Source organism: Ciona robusta, chromosome 12 (genome assembly GCF_009617815.1).
Source record: "Ciona robusta chromosome 12, ASM961781v2".
Classification (NCBI taxonomy): Eukaryota; Metazoa; Chordata; class Ascidiacea; order Phlebobranchia; family Cionidae; genus Ciona; species Ciona robusta.
This window is the reverse complement of record NC_143246.1, coordinates 3,930,971-3,951,321: the sequence shown is the minus strand read 5'-3', so window position 1 is coordinate 3,951,321 and position 20,351 is coordinate 3,930,971. Positions and strand designations below refer to the sequence as shown.

Sequence of the window (20,351 nt, the reverse complement as noted above, 5' to 3'; positions counted from 1 at the left end):
ATGTTATAGCGCTACGTAATACCTAAAATATGAAACATTATTTTTCTTTAAAACAGTGCGGGGATGGATGTTAAATATAAAAAAAAGAATGATCATTACTTGAATCATATAAATATTAAATTTATGTAACTTACGCATACATCTATGTAGGTCACTAACATGTTGTGTGCGACTGCAGAAATGCAGCAGAGACGCGGCCTCTACTGCATTTCAGTCTATTAAAAAGTTTCTATTTTAAAAGTGTTTTACACTATTAGTAGAATTGTGAGTAGGTAAGAGCGGGGGCCTGAACCTTTACGGATAATTCCCGTTATACAACCACCAATGGTATATAGCAGCGTCGAGCTTCGAACTTAAATCGGCCGGACAAGAGGTTGTTCAGAGCTTATTATTTTACCTTTCATTAATCGCTTGGTAATAATGCGATAACTGGTATATTCGATTTAGTTAATTCAACGAAGAAATTATTTCTAATACCTCGTTCAGTGTAAACACTTTAACAGGTAATAAATTTATTACTGCCGGTCTTAAAGCATAATCTTTTAATGTTTAGGTTTTATTAAATTTGTTCTGCTCATCTAAAAAAATATAGGCTTGTCCGAAGGGTATAAATTATCGTGGGTGTCTAGTAATCCGTTTCATACGCATAAGTATCCTAAGACAACAGCAGTTTAGTATTAGAATTCTAAAACTACAGGTCACAAAAAAATAAATATATATAATGCTGTTGGGTAAGGGGGTTACCATTAGCATAATATCGCGTATTTCCAAATCGCGTTTTAACAATCAACAACCAATTTAGTAGGAAAGATACGATTACGTAGTTCAGTAAATATTCTTTGTTTTTATTACTAAATAGGACGATAAAAGAAGATACACCATCTCACCCCAATCTGCTATTTAGTAATGTTGGGGTAAGATAGAATATTTTTTCTCCTTTGGTGGTAAACAAAGAATATTTACAGAATTATATAACCGTACAGCCTCGCGACTATAAAAAAATCGTTGTTAGATGGTAACCAAAGAAACCTTACAGTAGTAGAAGCTAACCAGTACTTGGACAACCACACACAGCTATATTTAAAACATCAGGTATTTAATTATTAATGTTGGAGATGGAATTTACTGCGCATTTGGATACAGTATTTCAAATATGATAATGATTGAGGTTAAGATAGCAAATATATAGTAGGGTGGGGGAAGATGGGACACCTAGCTATTCCATTTTCTTGTCCCATTTGGTACTAAACAAAGAACAGTCAAAGAATTATAAAACCGCATCCTCACGACTCTCATAGACCGTTGTTAATTGTTTAAAACATGATCATGTTATTTGTATATTATGTGCTAAAGGTGTCCGTCTTCCCCCACCCTACTAAAGTTATACCTACCAAGTCGTTACTTTCGTTGCATGTACGAACACATTTAAACATATCTGCCATATATAACACCATATGCTAAACTATACAACACTGAGCCGCATAACACTAAATAAACAACATAGCTATACTGCTGTTGTAGCTTGCACATGCTCCTGTACAGCCAAACATATAATAAACACCAACGAGAAGACGCGATTGCGTCATGCGCGGTGCCAGATTCTATGACGTCAGTACGGCGTAGAACGCGGCGATTTTCACAAAGTTACGTCATAATCACTAATTTTACATTTGATGTCGTCAATTGTAAAAATATTGATGGTCAACAAATACTATAAGGTACCGTTGGTATTCAAATAACAACCCATAGATAGCAACATTACTTCAACAGTTCTACTTAAAGTTGTATTTTTATAAGTGATCGCGATATGAAGAATTGAATATAGAATCAAACATAAAACTGTTACAGATAATTATGACAGATATAAAAAGAAAGAAAAAAATAATTGTACAAATTTTAAAAACAAACAAAATTAAATAAATAATATTTATGAATATAAAAAAAACGGTAAAGAAACTACCAAGAAAGTTTTTTGGTTTGTTAATTTATCAAAAGTACAATTAAAATAGAGGTACGTGTTTTGTTTCTGTAAGGTGTAGGAAATAAAAAAATATTTTTTAATTTGAAGAAATATTACAAAACCCTCAATACATTACTTAATTGAAAAAAAAACTATTCAGCTTTAAAATTATTGTAAAGAGATTGAGTTATATTGTGTTAAGCAATATTGGTTTGCAGATATAAAACAATCTTGATTGGAAATCAGTTATGTATAATGCAGTTGCAGTTTGGATTATTTAAATGAATTCAGATTTTATTTATTTGAACAGCAACTATAGAATGGTAACATAATTTAACTTCAGTTTCACCAACAACACTCCACTTGTCCATTTGATCATCGTAACATTCAATTGATTTTACAACTTTGCGATTAGAACCCAGACTACGAAAAAAATATATTAAAATGGAAAATTAATTGTAATCAAACCGTTTAAGTATTTACCCTCCTACTACATAAATCTTGTTTTGTGCAACACAAGCTGCATGGAAAATTCTCTCTATGTTCATATTTCCCACATAAACCCAGGTGTCATCATCAACATTGTATTTCTCAACTGATTTAAAAGTTTGTTTTTCATCATAACCACCTGATAATCAGTAAGAGTGAGTATAAATATTTCTGGTCTAAAATATAACCTACACTTCGGTATACGAAAAAGATTCTTTAGTAGTTTAGAAACGGTAAAACTTAGGTAACATGTTTTCTAATGGGAAATTTCATGCATATTTGCAGAACCGATTTTTTTTGGATTTCACCAATATTTTTTACAAGCTGTTTTGTTTTTTAGACTTTGGTGGTACTTTGGTTTAGATCAGTGGCTCTCAACCGCCGGTTCGCGTCAACTTTCCTGGCGGTCCCCCAAATATATATTACAATTTTATATCTTAATTGCAAAATGCAACATGTTGAAGTCTTGTCCATTGATTATAGAAATAAAAAATCAAATTTTAAACTGATTTAGAACTTGGCCAGTTCCGTAATTTGCAGCACTGTGACGTAACATACAGTTCATGGTCTACTTTGGACTTAATTGTACGTCACAATGCTGCAAGTGTTGTGCCCAACTGTTTAAAAGCAGACTCCAACATTTTGGGTTGATTTTTGAAGGTCCACCGGTCCGCAAAATTTGTTTCGAAATTTTACCGGTCCGCAAACTAAAAAGGTTGAGAAACACTGGTTTAGACTTTAGATCACATTTAAGCATCTCTAATAATATACAAACTTTCATTTTTGGTTGGTATGCAATTTTAAGCATTTATAACTACTTAATAAACTGTCAATATAAATAAATTGGAATGTCTAACATATATTTGCATTATAAGAATAAAACTAAAACAATTCAACTGTTATTTTAAAACTATTAGGAATTTTAAATACCAACAACCCAAAAACTTAAAATTTGAATATTACTGAATCTCATATGTTTATTGTAAGAAAAAAAAAACATTATAACAGCTGTACAATAGTTATAGCACCCACCTATAGCATAAATAGCATTGTTAAGCACCACAGCAGTAAACCAACCACGTGGTGTTTTCATTGAAGCAACATCTTTCCACTCATCTGATGATGGATCATATCGTTCAACTGAACATAATTCTTGTTTCCCATCATATCCACCAAGTGAATATAAAAATCCTGGTCAATATATAGAACATAGCTTAAAATAATGAAGATTTACCCAAACGTCATTCAAAATAAACAATTGTAAAACTTTATAATTAAGTCTTAAGATCTATGTGTGGTACAACTACATAACATTTTGACACTGTTATTATCATTGGTTTAGGTAAAAGATACAAAAATAATTATATAAATAAAAGGTATACAGGTTAAAAAGGTTTTGGGTAAAAAGGTTTTGATGCATCCAAGACAGTTCTGCGATTTAGCTAATTCCCGCATGTAATTTAAGTAACTGGCAAAATTAGGTGGTTTTACAGAATAAATATGCCTTTTTAAAGTTTAGGTATTGGCTCGAACTTTTACAACTGTGTCAGAAAAAACCACACACGTGCCCAATAATTATTGGTTGCTCCAATGTAGTAATGTTTATCCTAATATCTAACCATTGTGAGCAACCAAACAATGACACCATCTGTCAATCTTCATTGGTTTGAGTTGAATCCACTTGTTAAGTGGAACAATATAAGATTCTCCAGATGAAACCTTTGTACGACTCTCATCAGCTCCACCAAATACAAAGATGACACCTATGTTATAAACAGTTTAGTGTTATGGATTATACAAACAGCAAAAGCAATGAATTTATAATATAACAGAAATTAACATGAAAATCAAACACACATACTCGTATTTTCATTTCCCCCAAAGTTTCTGAAAATATCCCGACGTAGGTAGTAACAAACACAAATATTGCAACTATTTTTTTAACGAACAAAACAGAGAATTGTATAGTAGCAAAAATAATAAACGTTTTTTAAATTCTTGGTTAAAAAAACTTTTCATGTATACTTCCAAATTTATGTAATTTTTAAGTTAAAGCAAATTCAGCACATTAGGTTAGTTTCAGGTATTTTAACAACATATTTTCACTTGTTAATTTTAATTTGAAAAATAATTGCCACAATATACATTTTGTTAACGAATTTCTGCATTTTCCCAACATTACATCAATTTAAACTCACCATTTATAACAGCAGCACCAAACACGCATCTCTAAACATTCAATGAAGCTACCTTCTCCCATTTTAAAACTTTCTCCTTTAATTTCATTCGATAAACAGTGTTAGTTGCTATTTCAGCACCACCAGTTTGTAACTCTCCTGCAAGATGATACAGAACATCATCAATGACAACAGCTGCTGCTACTTGTCCACCAACTGGTAAATCCTGAAAATAAATCTAACACTTAATTTGCATCTTACCACTTACAACTAGAGAAATTGGCTAATACTCAAGGTACCTGTTGTACCATTGTCTTTTAATAAATTGTTTGCTCATGTTAAAAATTAGGTTTGTTAATGCGAAAAAAAGTGCTGACTCCCAGACTAGTATTATTTACAGAAAGTTTCATTTATTACACTAAAATAAATTTTATATAGTAGGGTGGGGGAAGATGGGACACCTTATCATTCTATTTGCTCGTCACATTTGGTAGTGAACAAAAAAAATTCAAATAATTATAAAACCGTATCCTCACGACGCCCATAGACTGTTGTTAATTGTTTATAACAAGATCAGGATTTTTGGATATTCTGTGCTAAAGGTGTCCCATCTTCCCCCACCCTAATATATATTAAGGCACAACTAACAACATAATGCCCTATATAATCAGTTCTAAACTTTTAAATTTTCATGCACCATATGTTTAACAACAGACTCCCTATTTTTTAAGTATTATGAAACAAACGTTTAACTTACTGGAAGTTGACTCCATTGTTTTGTTTCTAAGTCAAACTTTGTTACTTTGATGAAACTTTTGTTACCACCAAGTGATATGAGGGATTTCTCTGAATAATAAAACAAGGAATAAAGATTTAAACAAAATGATTATACACTAAACAATTCTTATGAAAACACAAAATATTCAAGTTATGACAGAACTCCATCAAATATGAGAAAGCAAAGTGTTAAATATGCTTGCGCAACGATAAATAATTGTATCACACTGAAACGTAATATTCGAAAAAAAAGTATTCCTTGGGAAATTTTAAATTGCACTTTAAAGCTGGCTGCTGGCTACTTCTAACATTAAATCGTTTTTCGGGTGATTAGTGACTTTGTTTAGCAGCTTGGTTTTTAATACCACAAACAATAATTTAGTATAAAAATGTAATAGGCGATTATTAATCAGATGGTTTTACGCAAACCAAGTTCACATAAAGTGCTAAACTATCTAATACGGTAGATCCTATGTTTGTTCAAAGTTGGTATTCACAAACTAAATGACTATAGCCCACTTTGATCAGTTTGTTAGTTTTACTGATAGCTGCAAAATGATCTCACAGTTTGCATCGACACAAAACTCTTTATTCCTAATGATGTCAGCAGTGAATTTTAAAGACCACAACATTTAATGTCTTGTAGCAAACAAGTCAAAACCTATTTGCTTTGTATGTTAGTATGTCCCCATATTAAGCATAAACTAAAATTTATAATCAATATTCTAGTACTCTAATGAAATAGATAGTTGATACCCCGTAATATTTACACAAATCAAAAAGCCAAAATATCACAATAAATTACAAAACAGTTAAATATTTTAAACACAGATACCGGCATAGTTTACTTCACCCGTTCCCTTTGCACGTTGCACCACAGCATCATGGAACACCCAACCCAGATCATCCAGTTTTCGAACAAGTGGCTAAAAGTATATAAATTTGTTTATCATCAGCGATAAACTCAATTTTGATTGTTTACCTCAACAGAGACCACATCTTCAAGCATCTTTGGGGACATTTCACCAAGATCAACAAATTTGAAAAGTTCACTCAAGTAACTTTTATTTGAAGCCAAATCAAACTTCACCCAGTTTATAACAGCAGTGTAAACCAAATCTGAAGAAACCTGATAAAATATATGAGTGTCCTTTTTTAAACTAGAAACACATTTAGAAACACATAGGTTTTAAATTGGCATATTTACCAATTTTTATCTAATTCCAACAATAAAATACATTTATATAGTTAATAATCCAGTGGTAATTTGGTAAAACCAATGTAAAATATTTGTTTTAATATTGTTTTATCAAACCGGAAGAATAAAATAAGTTTTTTGAGACATTTTTACTAGCTACAGTCACTATGCCAAACTGTAGACCTTACATGTATATTTAATAAGGGCAAAGGCTCCCGATAATTATGTTACACTCTACCCCAGCGGTTCCCCAACTGGGGTTCGTACAGCAGTTTCAAAGGGTCTGCAATGTACAGCAGTGATTGTGAATCGATAATAAAACCACACATTGGTGTTGTTTTTGAATTTTTTTCTGTAACATTCTTTGATTTTTATAGGGTTGCGAAATATCAAAATAATTGTAAGGGGTTTACCAGGCAAAATTTTTAGAAAAGTTTGGGAACCGCTGCTCTACCCCTATACAAATATTTATATGGCATAATAACTAATAAGGCTATTCTACCTTGTTATATGTTGATTGTAATAACTTGATGACATCATCTTTTGAAAGTTTCTTAAAATGATCACCAGAAACAACTTGTTGATAATTTTCAACAATAAAGTTGTTGAATTTCTCAGTTAGTTGAGGAATAGTGAAGCAATTGGCCAAAGCTTGAATCGTGAAGCAATTTTGTTGCGTGATTGTTGTCAACAAATACTCAATGCAAAGTTTTCTGACAGCTGAAGATACATCATGTAATGGTAAAGTATTTAAAATAAAAAAACAAACAAGTTATACATACAAAGTAGTTGTAGAAAATCAGAAACTGCAAGAAGGTCGCACACATTGTTGGTGTTGATGTCGATTTTTCCTGAGTACATGAAATCAACAAGTTTCTCCACACTTTCTGCATCTACACCATGAACTTCCACAACATCTTTATACTTTTCTTTCATCTGTGGCATTGGCACCAAGTTACAGGGTGTTCGGGTGGCATGGCCACCCCATAGATCTTTTTAATTAAAAAACAAACAAAAAAATTTGGCTGGAAAGTGACAATTCAAAATCTGGTCATAATGTTCTTTAAATTACCACAAACCAATGCAAAATCGTCGGATTATTGTAATACTAAGCGGAAATATTTAGCGCAATGCCTTTTGGTTGTAAGCGAATGTATACTCCGACCAGGTGAGGTCAGAATAGGTGATTACGAACAACGTTGCAATCTTTATCTATGGTAACTTACCCACTCACCAATCAAAGGTGACTTGTTATACTCGTTGGAAGAATGTTGGGTTTTCTCAAAATTGAAATACAAATACAATATGAAGGTTTAAAGACCCTTCTTAACATGTGTTTATAATCGTAAAAAATGCATATTTAAAACTTTGTAAGTACAGAATGGTGTACTCGTGGAACACTCATTGCGATCGGCAGAAGTGTTGCTGCAGTAAACAACATTAAACTGTTTTGATTGGAAGAAAACAACTGGTAAATCAGTGTAAACTGTAGTCTGTAATTATGGCCAAATACGCCAATCCCAATGTAAACATTTAATAGTTTAATGTTTTAATCCTTACTGACTGTAACCATAAAACAAGAGCATTTAGTTTAATTTTGCAAGGTTAATAATGAACACATTAATCGCTATTGTGATGCAAATAATCCACGTGTCAATTGGTACTATGTCGTAAATAATTTATGAGTTAATCAATCAGTATTATGACGCTGAAAATCCACGTGTCAATCGCTACTATGTTGTAATAAACAATCTGCTAAGGCAAGCCAAATAATATTATATTGTTTATTCTCGCACTGAACATTACTTCGCCGTGTTGCATGTCCTATCGCAAGGCGCTGCTTTATATATTTTAGTTATTAATGACGTCATAATGATTATTATGTCACACGATCTTTACATCACTATAACCGGCCACCCAAAACGTGGCGCCTATGATCTGTAGTAATATTATGTTCATAACTCATACTGTTTGATTAAAGTAAGCAGCAGCAGCAAACTACCTCAGATTTAAACATGGTGTTGAAATATTTAGAATAGCAAGAAAGGACCATCTTATTTGCTGGAATGTTTTTCTCTCCAACACGAATGATGATGTCATTAAAACAACCATCTTGTCGTGACTCATTAGCAAATTGAAGAAGAACAGATGCATGATCAATATTGTGAGTTTGTTCTTCAACTGAACATGTTCCACAGATAGAAAATGACATTTCTGGGATTCCTATTTTATCTCTACAAGTTAACTAAAATTATGATCAACTGTTTTTGTAAATTGATTCAATATAAAATTTATAATAATATAAACCAGTATGTTTTAGATTAAGTTATGGCCTATGCATAGGCGCCGAGTACGCGTAGGCGTGGAGGCGGCGCCTACGTGCGAAATAATACCACGGAGGCGGCCTCCGTACACGAATTAACAAAAAAATATGTATTTTTACTAAATTTATTAATATTTTCGTATTGTTCTCATAAAAATATACCATTGCGGTAAAGAAAATCAAAATTAACGACGTGACAATAAGAGAACGGATATTTAGGCATGCGTTGACCGCATGGTACTTGGTCATGCGTTGACCGCATGTGCAGAATCTGTTATATAGCTGTTACGTATGCGTAATTGTCTTATTTGCGTCACAATCGTCACTATGAACATGCGGTAATCATGCTTGGAACAGGTTAGTAACGTTAGTTTAAACCAGGTTCAAACAAACTTTGTTGATCTATCGTTGTTAAATGATAAAGGTAGTTAGATTAATATTCATTGTACATGGAACAATTCTTTACTTGATCGCAAACGTTCAACTTCAAACCTGTTTTCAAGCTCCCGCTGGCTAAATAATCAAGGGGACAATCGCTATTATGACGCACACAATCAACGTGTGAATTGCTATTATCTCGTAATTAATTACCAGGTCAAACAATCGCTATTATGATGCAATGAATCCACGTGTGAATCCCTACTATTTCGTAATAATTATGCTGCTTGGCTGAGGAAAACATCGTAAATATACAGCAGTGCTACTTGTGGAACATATTTAGGTTGTTTATTACCGCAATACCGCCTACATTGTTTAGAAACTTTAGAGTAGGATAATATCGTCTGTTTAGCCTGTTGGTTGTTCTTCATTTTCTAAGTAGCTAACATTGAATGTGTTGCTTTGCCTTTGTACGACGACGCGCGAAAAGGCTAAACTACGATGCACGTGGACGTTAAAACTACGACGCACGTGGACGTTAAACGACGACGCACGTGGACGTTAAACTACGACCAACATAGACGTTAAACTATGACGCACGTAAAGGTCAAGTAGAAAGCACGTCGCCTCGAACGAACAATTTATATATCGGTCAATCTTGCAAATACGCACGGGGAAAGGATCAACGCGTAACACTGACGTCCAGTGGTGAGCAAGCGTAAAATAACGTCAATGAAACGCCGAAGTGTTATGACGTCACGATTGTGTTACGTCATAATAGGCTCCGCCTCTGCACTACATTTCAAAACTCGGCGCCTATGGGCCTATGCATACAAGAGTAACAATAACATTATTATATTAATACTAGAAATATACTAGAAATTATTATTTGTAGATAATTAAAGCAGTAAACCTTTATCTTTCCACCTTTTTCTTTGTGTAATTTAAAAAAAATCATTTTTGTGAACATCAAAAACTAGTTTTGAAAAAAGCATAACACGAGTGAGAGGTACATGGCTAGGCTAGGTATTGGTGAATAAGGGTTACAGAATTAAAGCCCAATATAACTGGTATTGCAAAATAAAATAGAAAAAAATACAGGTTATATCATATGCTTACTTCTGCCGCAAACTCCATGTAAAAATAAGTTTAAAGACTGACTGATATTAATTTTTGCCACCGATACCGATATTTTTTGCTTTTACCGATACCGATATTTTACTGATATTTGTCACTACAGCGAAACATATGAAATGATCAGTATAAATCAAAAGTTATAACTGTATTTATGATATTGCAAGTTATATTAGAAAAAAAATGGTCAGTCTGCATGTTCTTAGGAAAAAAGTTGCATTTGTACTAACCTAGAACGCACATCAACACTAAACTACAACGCACGCGGGCGTTAAATTACGACGCACGTAAAGGTTAAACTACGACTTACGTAAAGGTCAACTATGACGCATAAATACGACGCACGTGGACGTTAAACGACGACGCACGTGGACGTTAAACTACGACCCACATAGACGTTAAACTATGACGCACGTAAAGGTCAAGTAGAAAGCACGTCGCCTCGAACGAACAATTTATATATCGGTCAATCTTGCAAATACGCACGGGGAAAGGATCAACGCGTAACACTGACGTCCAGTGGTGAGCAAGCGTAAAATAACGTCAATGAAACGCCGAAGTGTTATGACGTCACAATTGTGTTACGTCATAATAGGCTCCGCCTCTGCACTACATTTCAAAACTCGGCGCCTATGGGCCTATGCATACAAGAGTAACAATAACATTATTATATTAATACTAGAAATATACTAGAAATTATTATTTGTAGATAATTAAAGCAGTAAACCTTTATCTTTCCACCTTTTTCTTTGTGTAATTTAAAAAAAATCATTTTTGTGAACATCAAAAACTATTTTTGAAAAAAGCATAACACGAGTGAGAGGTACATGGCTAGGCTAGGTATTAGTGAATAAGCGTTACAGAATTAAAGCCCAATATAACTGGCATTGCAAAATAAAATAGAAAAAAATACAGGTTATATCATATGCTTACTTCTGCCGCAAACTCCATGTAAAAATAAGTTTAAAGACTGACTGATATTAATTTTTGCCACCGATACCGATATTTTTTGCTGTTACCGATACCGATATTTTACTGATATTTGTCACTACAGCGAAACATATGAAATGATCAGTATAAATCAAAAGTTATAACTGTATTTATGATATTGCAAGTTATATTAGAAAAAAAATGGTCGGCCTGCATGTTCTTAGAAAAAAAGTTGCATTTGTACTAACCTAGAACGCACATCAACACTAAACTACAACGCACGCGGGCGTTAAATTAGGACGCACGTAAAGGTTAAACTACGACTCACAAAGGTCAACTATGACGCATAAATACGACGCACGTGGACGTTAAACTACAACGCACGTAAAGGTCAAATTACGACGCACGTGGACGTTAAACTAGCACGCACGTAAAGGCTAAACTACGACGCACGTGGAGGTTAAACTATGACGCACGTGAAGGTAAAGTAGGACGCACGTAGTTTCGCACGAACTATGTATATATCAGTGTTTATATGGCGCTTTTTTACCAATACCAATTATCGATAGAACGTAAATATCGGTAAACCGATATATCGGTCGACCTCTAAAAATAATGATAAGATACATACCTCAATAACAACTATATGTAATTGTTTATTGCAGAATTTTAACAGTAATTGTAAAACTTTTTACAGTAATTGTAAGGTAGTATAACACTTAAATCCAAAAACAGTTAGTTTTATTGAATATTAAGACGGCTAGCGAACTCTGAAACTATGTGCAAAATAGAAACAAACACGACAAACAAAATTAACGTACAGCTTGTGCTCAGTAAAATAAACGCACAATTCGAAGTTCTTAAACGGATTTAGGAAACAGGAACTAACTGCTTGAGTCTACGTTTGTACAGGAACCGAAGCTTGAGCAAAAAGGAAATAAAATTACGGGAAACCACCGCAGAGAGAAAACCAAAGTAATCCTAAAATACAGTATTATAGCGGCCATTTTCGATACCTACTACTGGTGCCACTAAGATCAAATTTAGGCAATGCGATTGGTGAATTCGTGCTTTTTAAAAAGATCATTATCACCGATAAATTAATGAAAAGGTATCAGTTACACTTCATTCAGAAATGGGCAATCAGAGATGATCCAATACCAGTTTAATTGCAGTTAAACTTGTAGCGGTTGGCACAGATTTAATGATATAAAGATAGCTAAATTTAACACTAATGCATAAGGATTGAATATAAAGCAACGTTGTATAGCGAAAACAAAAGCATGTCAGGAATGGAATGCAGTTTCGCTGCTTTCGTAACATCTACTTTCCCGTCATTCTAATCGTGATAATAAATCAATTACCCAGTCGTGTGTATGCCAGGCGAGGCAATTGCCACATGCCAATGACGCGTTTTATTGTTTTGCTACACGTGTTTTTCGTTATATATAAACTTCGTACTTTCCTGTACTGTGAGGCAGTACAGGGCTTACAATACCTCGCTGTCTCACATTGTCTCTAAGCACGATGCCGCACTTTCACCGCGTAATGAACTGAGATGTGCTGTACAAGCGTCATACATCGGTGTGCAATGCGTTGTCTGATAGCGTGAGCCTTGGGGCAGGATGGAACAGCGTCGTCGCGAGGCTGCGGAACGTGAACTCGCGAACCACAACTTCAATATTAGCCGCCCCCCGCAAACTTTAGTATCGCACAGGTATAGTTTTCCTGGGCACAAATACATTGCTTTTATTCTATTCTTTGTGGTAGCGGTCCTTGTCAAGAACCTGTGATTTAGCCAGATTTGGCTCATTTTCCCTACACCCGGGAAGCTGATTAAGTCTTTCAAGCAACCGGTGCCGCTCCATCGACAACACAGTCCGCAACTCCATCCGCGACACAAGTGGCGGTCACACAAATAGAAGTGTCGTGCTAATATTCGAATTTCTTCTTGGCCCCATTTGACGCCATAGCTTCAACGCATGCAATTTAGCTTTCTCGGAACTTTCTTCCTTCTTCCATAATTTTACTTTCATCAGCAGGGATGTACATGGTTAAGATTATTTATTCATCCTCATGTGATGGCGAAACTTGAATTAATTTAAAGATGTTATTGCGTGCCGTAAGTGTCCTCGTGATACGCACGCTATACATGTTTGTTTTATGTGCAAAAGATCACATGCCGGGATTGCTTAAAACCAGAACACAAACTAGCAACAAAACCGACGACCACACAATCAAGAAAACATGCACACTGTAGCGGGTAGCCCGTTTTACGTTTTAGCATTATTTCGTATTTCGTTTTAGGAATTTGTTTGCAGTTGCAGCTACTGTACGTTGAAAAATCGTAAAGCGCTCCATATATTAACAAAAATGAAGGACATTTACGGCTCTAGTTAAACGCACTAAAACCAAAGCAATTTAAGGTGACACAGTCGGGACGACAACAATTCATTACGTCAGGTTAAATTTTCCATTTATTGAAAGGAAACATGACTGGTGCAATGGAAAAATACAAATAGCGCCGTTATAAGCAGAATCACAGCAAAATATGCTTTGTAGTTCGGGTCGCGATAAATGCATTGGTACAGTTCGGTTATTTCAATATGGTGGATATTTTGGATGGAGCAGTTGCAGAGGTTTATTTGAGTCAAATGTAGTCACTGCATGGTAGTCGGTTTGATAGTATACAACATTTGCAAAACCGACTGCCATACCCAAACTAACGTAGCCTATAAAGTATCGTTAAATTGTTCCTACTGACTATCACTTCCCTTGAAAATTACGTTATACCAGTATTACAACCGTATTCAATAGGAAATAATACGTCATGTATCAGTTTTACCTTACCGTTTTCAGTATATAACCTCACTTGGTATATTTTACAGCTACATCTTTAGCATTTTAATTAAACTGCGTTTACTGGTATGTGACATAATATGACGGATCGGCTGTAGAGAATTTACATAGATCGGATCAAAAGCATTAATACGGCATAGTGTTGTGGTTATTCTTAGCAGTTATTATTCTGGAGACAGCAAAATGGTAGGTATAAAATAAAATTGGTAGATTTATAGTAGAATGGGGCAAGATAGGACACCTTTAGCTCGTAATATCTAAATATCCTGATCGTGAATATCCTGATTTTATCCATTTATGTCACTAAACCGTAGCCTACTCATTTACAAACGTCCTCCCTTTCGCAAAAAGGTTAAACTTGTTGCTACGGTTCCTTACAAATAGATATAAGACAAGGTGATTAAAGGACGTTTGAAGTGTATTTTTGTGGCATTTAGTTCCCTTTGTATTAAATTGCTTCCTAGACGACAAGCGAGAAAGCAATCCCGAGTAATTTAACCGTGGAATGCGAGACAACATTTAAGCTTTATCCATGCCCTATACCTCTTGATAAAAGTTCAGACAATACACTTGGTAATGCAAACTGGGTTATGCATCAAATGTTCTTATATATTCATATTAACTATAGGCTATTTAATTTCGAGTTCATACCCATACACTTATATGGCATTCTATAACCATAGAATGCCCTATCACAGAGCATAAACAAGCGAAAACTTCGGTGTTTCATTATTCGCTTGGTCTGTCCCCCACCCCCCGAGTATTTTTTTCTTTTAAATGTTTAAATTTCTTTCTACTTCGCTGTTTGTTCGACTAGACTAGACCATTAAGGAAAGGTATTGTGAAGAAAGAATGAAGGGAAGCGAGAAAGTAGTTTCGAGTCATTTGAACAAGCGAATGGAAAAGAAATATCCATTATCGAGGTCGTACGCGTTGAAACAAGTCTATATACATGATATGGTAGTACACAACTTGCTTTGTTTTAATTTTTCACTTTGCTTTTTTTACTATTATATTTTTAGAAACGACCAATTCAAAGTTGTTTTGAATATTTCCCAAGCTTCGAGAACCGATGATGGTTGGCTGGTTTAGTTTTTGAACTTCTCGGTAGGCCTATATATTATTTATATTTGAGATCTATTTTGACATTTAAGGATTAATAATACATCGAGGTTAATCTTTGTTGTTAACAGAACTTGTTTGTTTTTGTTGCAACAAAACAAAATAGATAAAAATTGTTTGTGAGGTAGATTAGGTAATCTTTGTTACTAAGGATTGAACAAAAGTATATAAGACTGGGAAAATGTGGTCATTTTCATTTAAAGCTCGTCTTTCTCGCCCAAGAGGTTATTATAATAAAAATGTGATGATGTGTTCTTTCAACCTTGACCCCTATAGTTCTACCACGCTATGGAGAATTCAAATCGATGAATGTCATGAAAATGGAAATATCAATGGCCGCGTTGAAGCTTTACACGTGCCTTCTGGCTGCTCTGTTTTTACTTATTATTCTATGTACGTTCATAACGCGTTATCTGGTGCTTTCCCCGATGGTATTTGGGTTGACGATATTTCAAGCCTACATTTCCATCCGTTTCAAGAACATCAGTTTTCCAACCGTTACATTGCTTTCACTTTGAGCGGCGACTATGCCACCTTGGAAAAGTATAAAAATCTCTACCAAGAAGAGATTACGATTAGCGCAGGAATGGTGGTTATCCAAACAGGGCGTGTCCGCTCATCAATTGTTTATGGCTTAATCGAGGTTAGGGAAGAGAAACGGTGTCTTTCATTACACAAATACGTTTACGTTTTTAGAGAACTTGGCATTCCTACGCATTTAGTCAGATGGTTTACACATTGTACGGACGCAGATGCATGGAGAAGAAAACTTTAATAAAAAAAAAGAACATAACGAATCATGCTGGAATTTGCTATGTTGGAATTGGCTTAAATTAATGAAACTGTTCACGCATGCGATAATTTGTTTACACAGAACAATGTTTCTGTTAAAAACAACTTTCTGACCGTTGTTTAGGACTATCACTTATATTAATGCTTCAATGTTAGTTTGTAATACGATACCGAAAGACTTTTTTGAAACATTTTGCCATATAAAACTTGTGTTCCCTGTAAATTTCCCATGCGTTTATTTGTGTTGTTTTTCTCTAAGTTTCAATATTATCGATGTAGTCGCGCTTTGTAATTTATCGCAGCCTATATATACCCATTTGTACAACATTCTTATAACTATATTGCTTACGGCTTTAGGCTATATGTATGTACTGAAATACAATGTTTAAATTGTATAAACAATTTACTAAATTTTAGATTATATAGCATGGCGGGGTAAGTTGGGACCTGGGGTACGATGGGATAAATTTTAAATCCTAAAAAACAGTCAAACAGGCGGGAGCCGGTCTATGGGAATGGTGCGGATACGGTTTTATAGTTCTTTAAGTATTCTTTGTTTTTACGAAATGGGACGAGAAAGTAATGATGAGACGAAATGGGACGAGAAAGTAGAATGAAAAGGTGTCCCATCTTCTCTACCCGACTTTATTTAAAGTTTACGTCTCAGAGAATCTAGCACAGCCCGTTAACGTTATGTGTGTTTTAATATATTTCTATAAAGTGTTGTCAATTAGTAGCAAAGACACTTAAAGGGCCTAAACACAGCCGAAATGTACATCGCTTTAATTGACAGAGTGTGTTTTTCTAATTCCAACGATACCTTAATTGTTTCAATCGGTTCTGTATAACCAATGATATTCCAGCTCAAACACCGTGAAAATCATGAAACTGATTTGAAATTGCGTGGCGAACAAAATGAGAAGTGTACTACCCATGTGACAAATCACGTCACAAAATTGTTGAAGCATGGCCGCTCTCATTCAGAAAGGCGAGAAAAATGTCCGAAACGATTGCGAAATGTGTTCATTTGAAATTTAAAACGTCTATAGTCAATATTTTTTTTTTAAATGTGTCAATAAAAGATTTAAATGTAGTAGGGTGAGGTAAGATGGGACATGCTTTCATCGTTTTCTCGTCCCATTTGGTGGTAAATATAGAATTTTACAGAGCGAAAATGGCTTTTTGTATTTACAGAATCGAAATATTGCAAAATGTGAAATGTGACGATAAATTAAACGTGAGAAATATAATATAGTGGGATGGGGAAAGATAGGACACCTTTCCACAATATTTTCTCGTCCCATTCGGTAGTAAACAAATAACAATCAAAGAATTATAAAACTGTATCTTTGGGACTTCTATAGACCGTTGTTAATCGTTTAAAACACGATCAGGATATTTGGATATTATGTGCTAAAGGTGTCCTGTCTTTCTCGACCCTAATATATGTTGGTTAATATAAATATTAAGCTACATCAAATTCGCTTGTAGTTCCTGTAAACGGTGTGATTGACCCGTCTACATCCATATAGTCACCATGGTAAACTATCCTGTACGTTCCGCTTGCTTCGTCGACTGGTATATCCCACTCGATTGTGACGTAACTTTCGACGGCTGTGACGTCAGCGTAGTTCGTTTGTTCTCTGCGCAGCACGTTTTGATCCCACATATTTTGCAACAATCTTAATAGACAATAAAAATACTGTTGTTATCAAAAATGAATGAACGAGTGAGTGTAACTTACTTTATCCTCGCGTGGCAGGAAAACGACAGTAGTTCAACACGGTGGTTCTGTTTCATACACCTCGTACCAACTTACGAGTTAACCAGTATGTTACTTTGCGGGTGATTATTTTTTGTCTTTTATCATTTTTTTAAGTTAACAAATAAATAGCACTTATTCTCCCTCGCGTGGCGAAACAACGACATAACAGTGTGTTCGATTATATACACCCTGTATAACACGCTTTCGGATCACCACGTATGTAAACTCGTGGGTAAATATTTATGTACGACCGTTATCTGTCCTGCCCAGGAATGGTAGCAGCATCGAACGTCGAACCCGGTATCCTTTGGTTACTTTGAATATTTTTTCAGTTACGTCACACTTTACCTGTGTCGGACTTCTTGGGCTATGACGTCATCATCATTGACGTCATTACCAGTGAATAAAACTCCGCTTTCGTGAAGTTGGCGAGCCAGATCTATATCGAACCTGACACCCGTCGCCTCCGCCACCACAGAATGGTGTACTCGTGGAACACTCATTGCGATCGGCAGAAGTGTTGCTGCAGTAAACAACATTAAACTGTTTTGATTGGAAGAAAACAACTGGTAAATCAGTGTAAACTGTAGTCTGTAATTATGGCCAAATACGCCAATCCCAATGTAAACATTTAATAGTTTAATGTTTTAATCCTTACTGACTGTAAGCATAAAACAAGAGCATTTAGTTTAATTTTGCAAGGTTAATAATGAACACATTAATCGCTATTGTGATGCAAATAATCCACGTGTCAATTGGTACTATGTCGTAAATAATTTATGAGTTAATCAATCAGTATTATGACGCTGAAAATCCACGTGTCAATCGCTACTATGTTGTAATAAACAATCTGCTAAGGCAAGCCAAATAATATTATATTGTTTATTCTCGCACTGAACATTACTTCGCCGTGTTGCATGTCCTATCGCAAGGCGCTGCTTTATATATTTTAGTTATTAATGACGTCATAATGATTATTATGTCACACGATTTTTACATCACTATAACCGGCCACCCAAAACGTGGCGCCTATGATCTGTAGTAATATTATGTTCATAACTCATACTGTTTGATTAAAGTAAGCAGCAACAGCAAACTACCTCAGATTTAAACATGGTGTTGAAATATTTGGAATAGCAAGAAAGGACCATCTTATTTGCTGGAATGTTTTTCTCTCCAACACGAATAATGATGTCATTAAAACAACCATCTTGTCGTGACTCGTTAGCAAATTGAAGAAGATCAGATGCATGATCAATATTGTGAGTTTGTTCTTCAACTGAACATGTTCCACAGATAGAAAATGACATTTCTGGGATTCCTATTTTATCTCTACAAGTTAACTAAAATTATGATCAACTGTTTTTTTAAATTAATTCAATATAAAATTTATAATATAAAATAAACCAGTATGTTTAAGTTATGGCCTATGCCTACAAGAGTAGCACCTACTAGAAAATTATTATTTGTAGATAATTAAAGCAATAAACCTTTTTCTTTCCACTTTTTTCTTTTTGTAAGTTAAAAAAAATCATTTTTGTGATCAACACGAGTTAGGGGTACATGCATAGGGGTCGATTTTTTAATAATCTTTGTCAATATTGGGGTGCACCCGTTTTCGCTGGACAACGTGCGAGTTGACTATGACGTCATTGGATGTATGACGTCAATGGATTTATATTCTATCGGTTGGAAATTAGCAAGATAAACTTGGCTGTGCGTTTTTCTCAGTTGCATGTAAAATAAATAATTTAGCCCTTAAGCAGGCGATAATAAACAATCTAAATATGTCCCAGAAGTATTGCTGCTTTATATTTACAATATTTTCCTCAGCCAAGCAGAAAGTTTGTTACGAAATTGTAAGGATTCACACGTGGATTCATTGCAACATAATAGCGATTGTTTGACCTGGCAATTGATTACGACATAATAGCAATTCACCCGTTTATTATTTAGAATGTAGGAGCTTAAAAACAAATTAAATTTCTGCTTTCAATAAAAACTACGTATGCTCTTGGTACTACAGTTATACTTTTATAAAAACTTAAGTTTGTAGAAACTGTTTACTAAGTTAATGTTTCGTATTAATCGCGCCCGAGTCTGCTCACTACCTTGTATAATGAAATAGTATTCTTTTATTTCTAAATAGTGCCTGCGTCCACTCATGACCGAGAATAAAGAAATGCTCTATTAATGTACACGCCCGCAAAGGGATGTAAAAACAAATTCAATTTTTCTGGCAGTTTTATAAATTGAAAACTGGTGCGTTTTGAAGCCAATATTTCCCGCTATAACTAGCCCCGTGTTCGTGTGCCGCTTTCACTACATACTAAGCTAATATATTGGTTTATATTGGAATCATAAACCAGGAATCGTAACTTATAACTGGGCAAACGTTAAACGAATGCATCACAATTAAAACAAAATAGTCTTTAGTTTTAAATTAC

General features: G+C 34.6%; 3 protein-coding genes across 11 annotated transcripts in view; all 3 read right to left on the bottom strand.

The window, feature by feature from the left end:
- Positions 1 to 1,770: 1,770 nt before the first annotated feature.
- The window catches only part of LOC149726938 (kelch-like protein 12), a 30,561-nt gene continuing 11,980 nt past the window's right edge, over positions 1,771 to 20,351 (bottom strand). For all 4 annotated transcript variants that reach the window (XM_089889428.1, XM_089889432.1, XM_089889434.1 and 1 more), the window contains one exon: positions 1,771 to 2,383. In XM_089889428.1, the coding sequence (XP_089745554.1) occupies positions 2,248 to 2,383 (136 nt within the window). In that variant the 3' untranslated portion in view covers positions 1,771 to 2,247. The remainder of the gene's footprint in view (positions 2,384 to 20,351) is intronic.
- On the bottom strand, positions 3,499 to 8,833 carry LOC149726940 (kelch-like protein 12). Of its 6 annotated transcripts, none has more exons than XM_089889454.1 (9): positions 8,604 to 8,833; positions 7,384 to 7,537; positions 7,104 to 7,321; positions 6,386 to 6,532; positions 6,257 to 6,329; positions 5,384 to 5,472; positions 4,700 to 4,864; positions 4,069 to 4,212; positions 3,499 to 3,640 (listed from the first exon to the last, which is right to left on the bottom strand). In XM_089889454.1, exons 1-8 carry the CDS (start codon positions 8,811 to 8,813, stop codon positions 4,108 to 4,110), a joined length of 1,161 nt encoding a protein of 386 aa, XP_089745580.1. In that variant the 5' UTR covers positions 8,814 to 8,833; the 3' UTR covers positions 3,499 to 3,640; positions 4,069 to 4,107. The 6 variants fall into 6 exon arrangements, with proteins under 6 accessions (XP_089745580.1, XP_089745578.1, XP_089745581.1 ...); XM_089889452.1 differs by having other exon boundaries at positions 6,239 to 6,329; positions 8,604 to 8,832; XM_089889455.1 differs by having other exon boundaries at positions 4,700 to 4,852; positions 8,604 to 8,831.
- LOC149726939 (uncharacterized) lies at positions 12,091 to 18,407 on the bottom strand. Its single transcript, XM_089889475.1, has 2 exons — positions 18,253 to 18,407; positions 12,091 to 17,821 (listed from the first exon to the last, which is right to left on the bottom strand). Exons 1-2 carry the CDS (start codon positions 18,405 to 18,407, stop codon positions 17,605 to 17,607), a joined length of 372 nt encoding a protein of 123 aa, XP_089745601.1. The 3' UTR covers positions 12,091 to 17,604.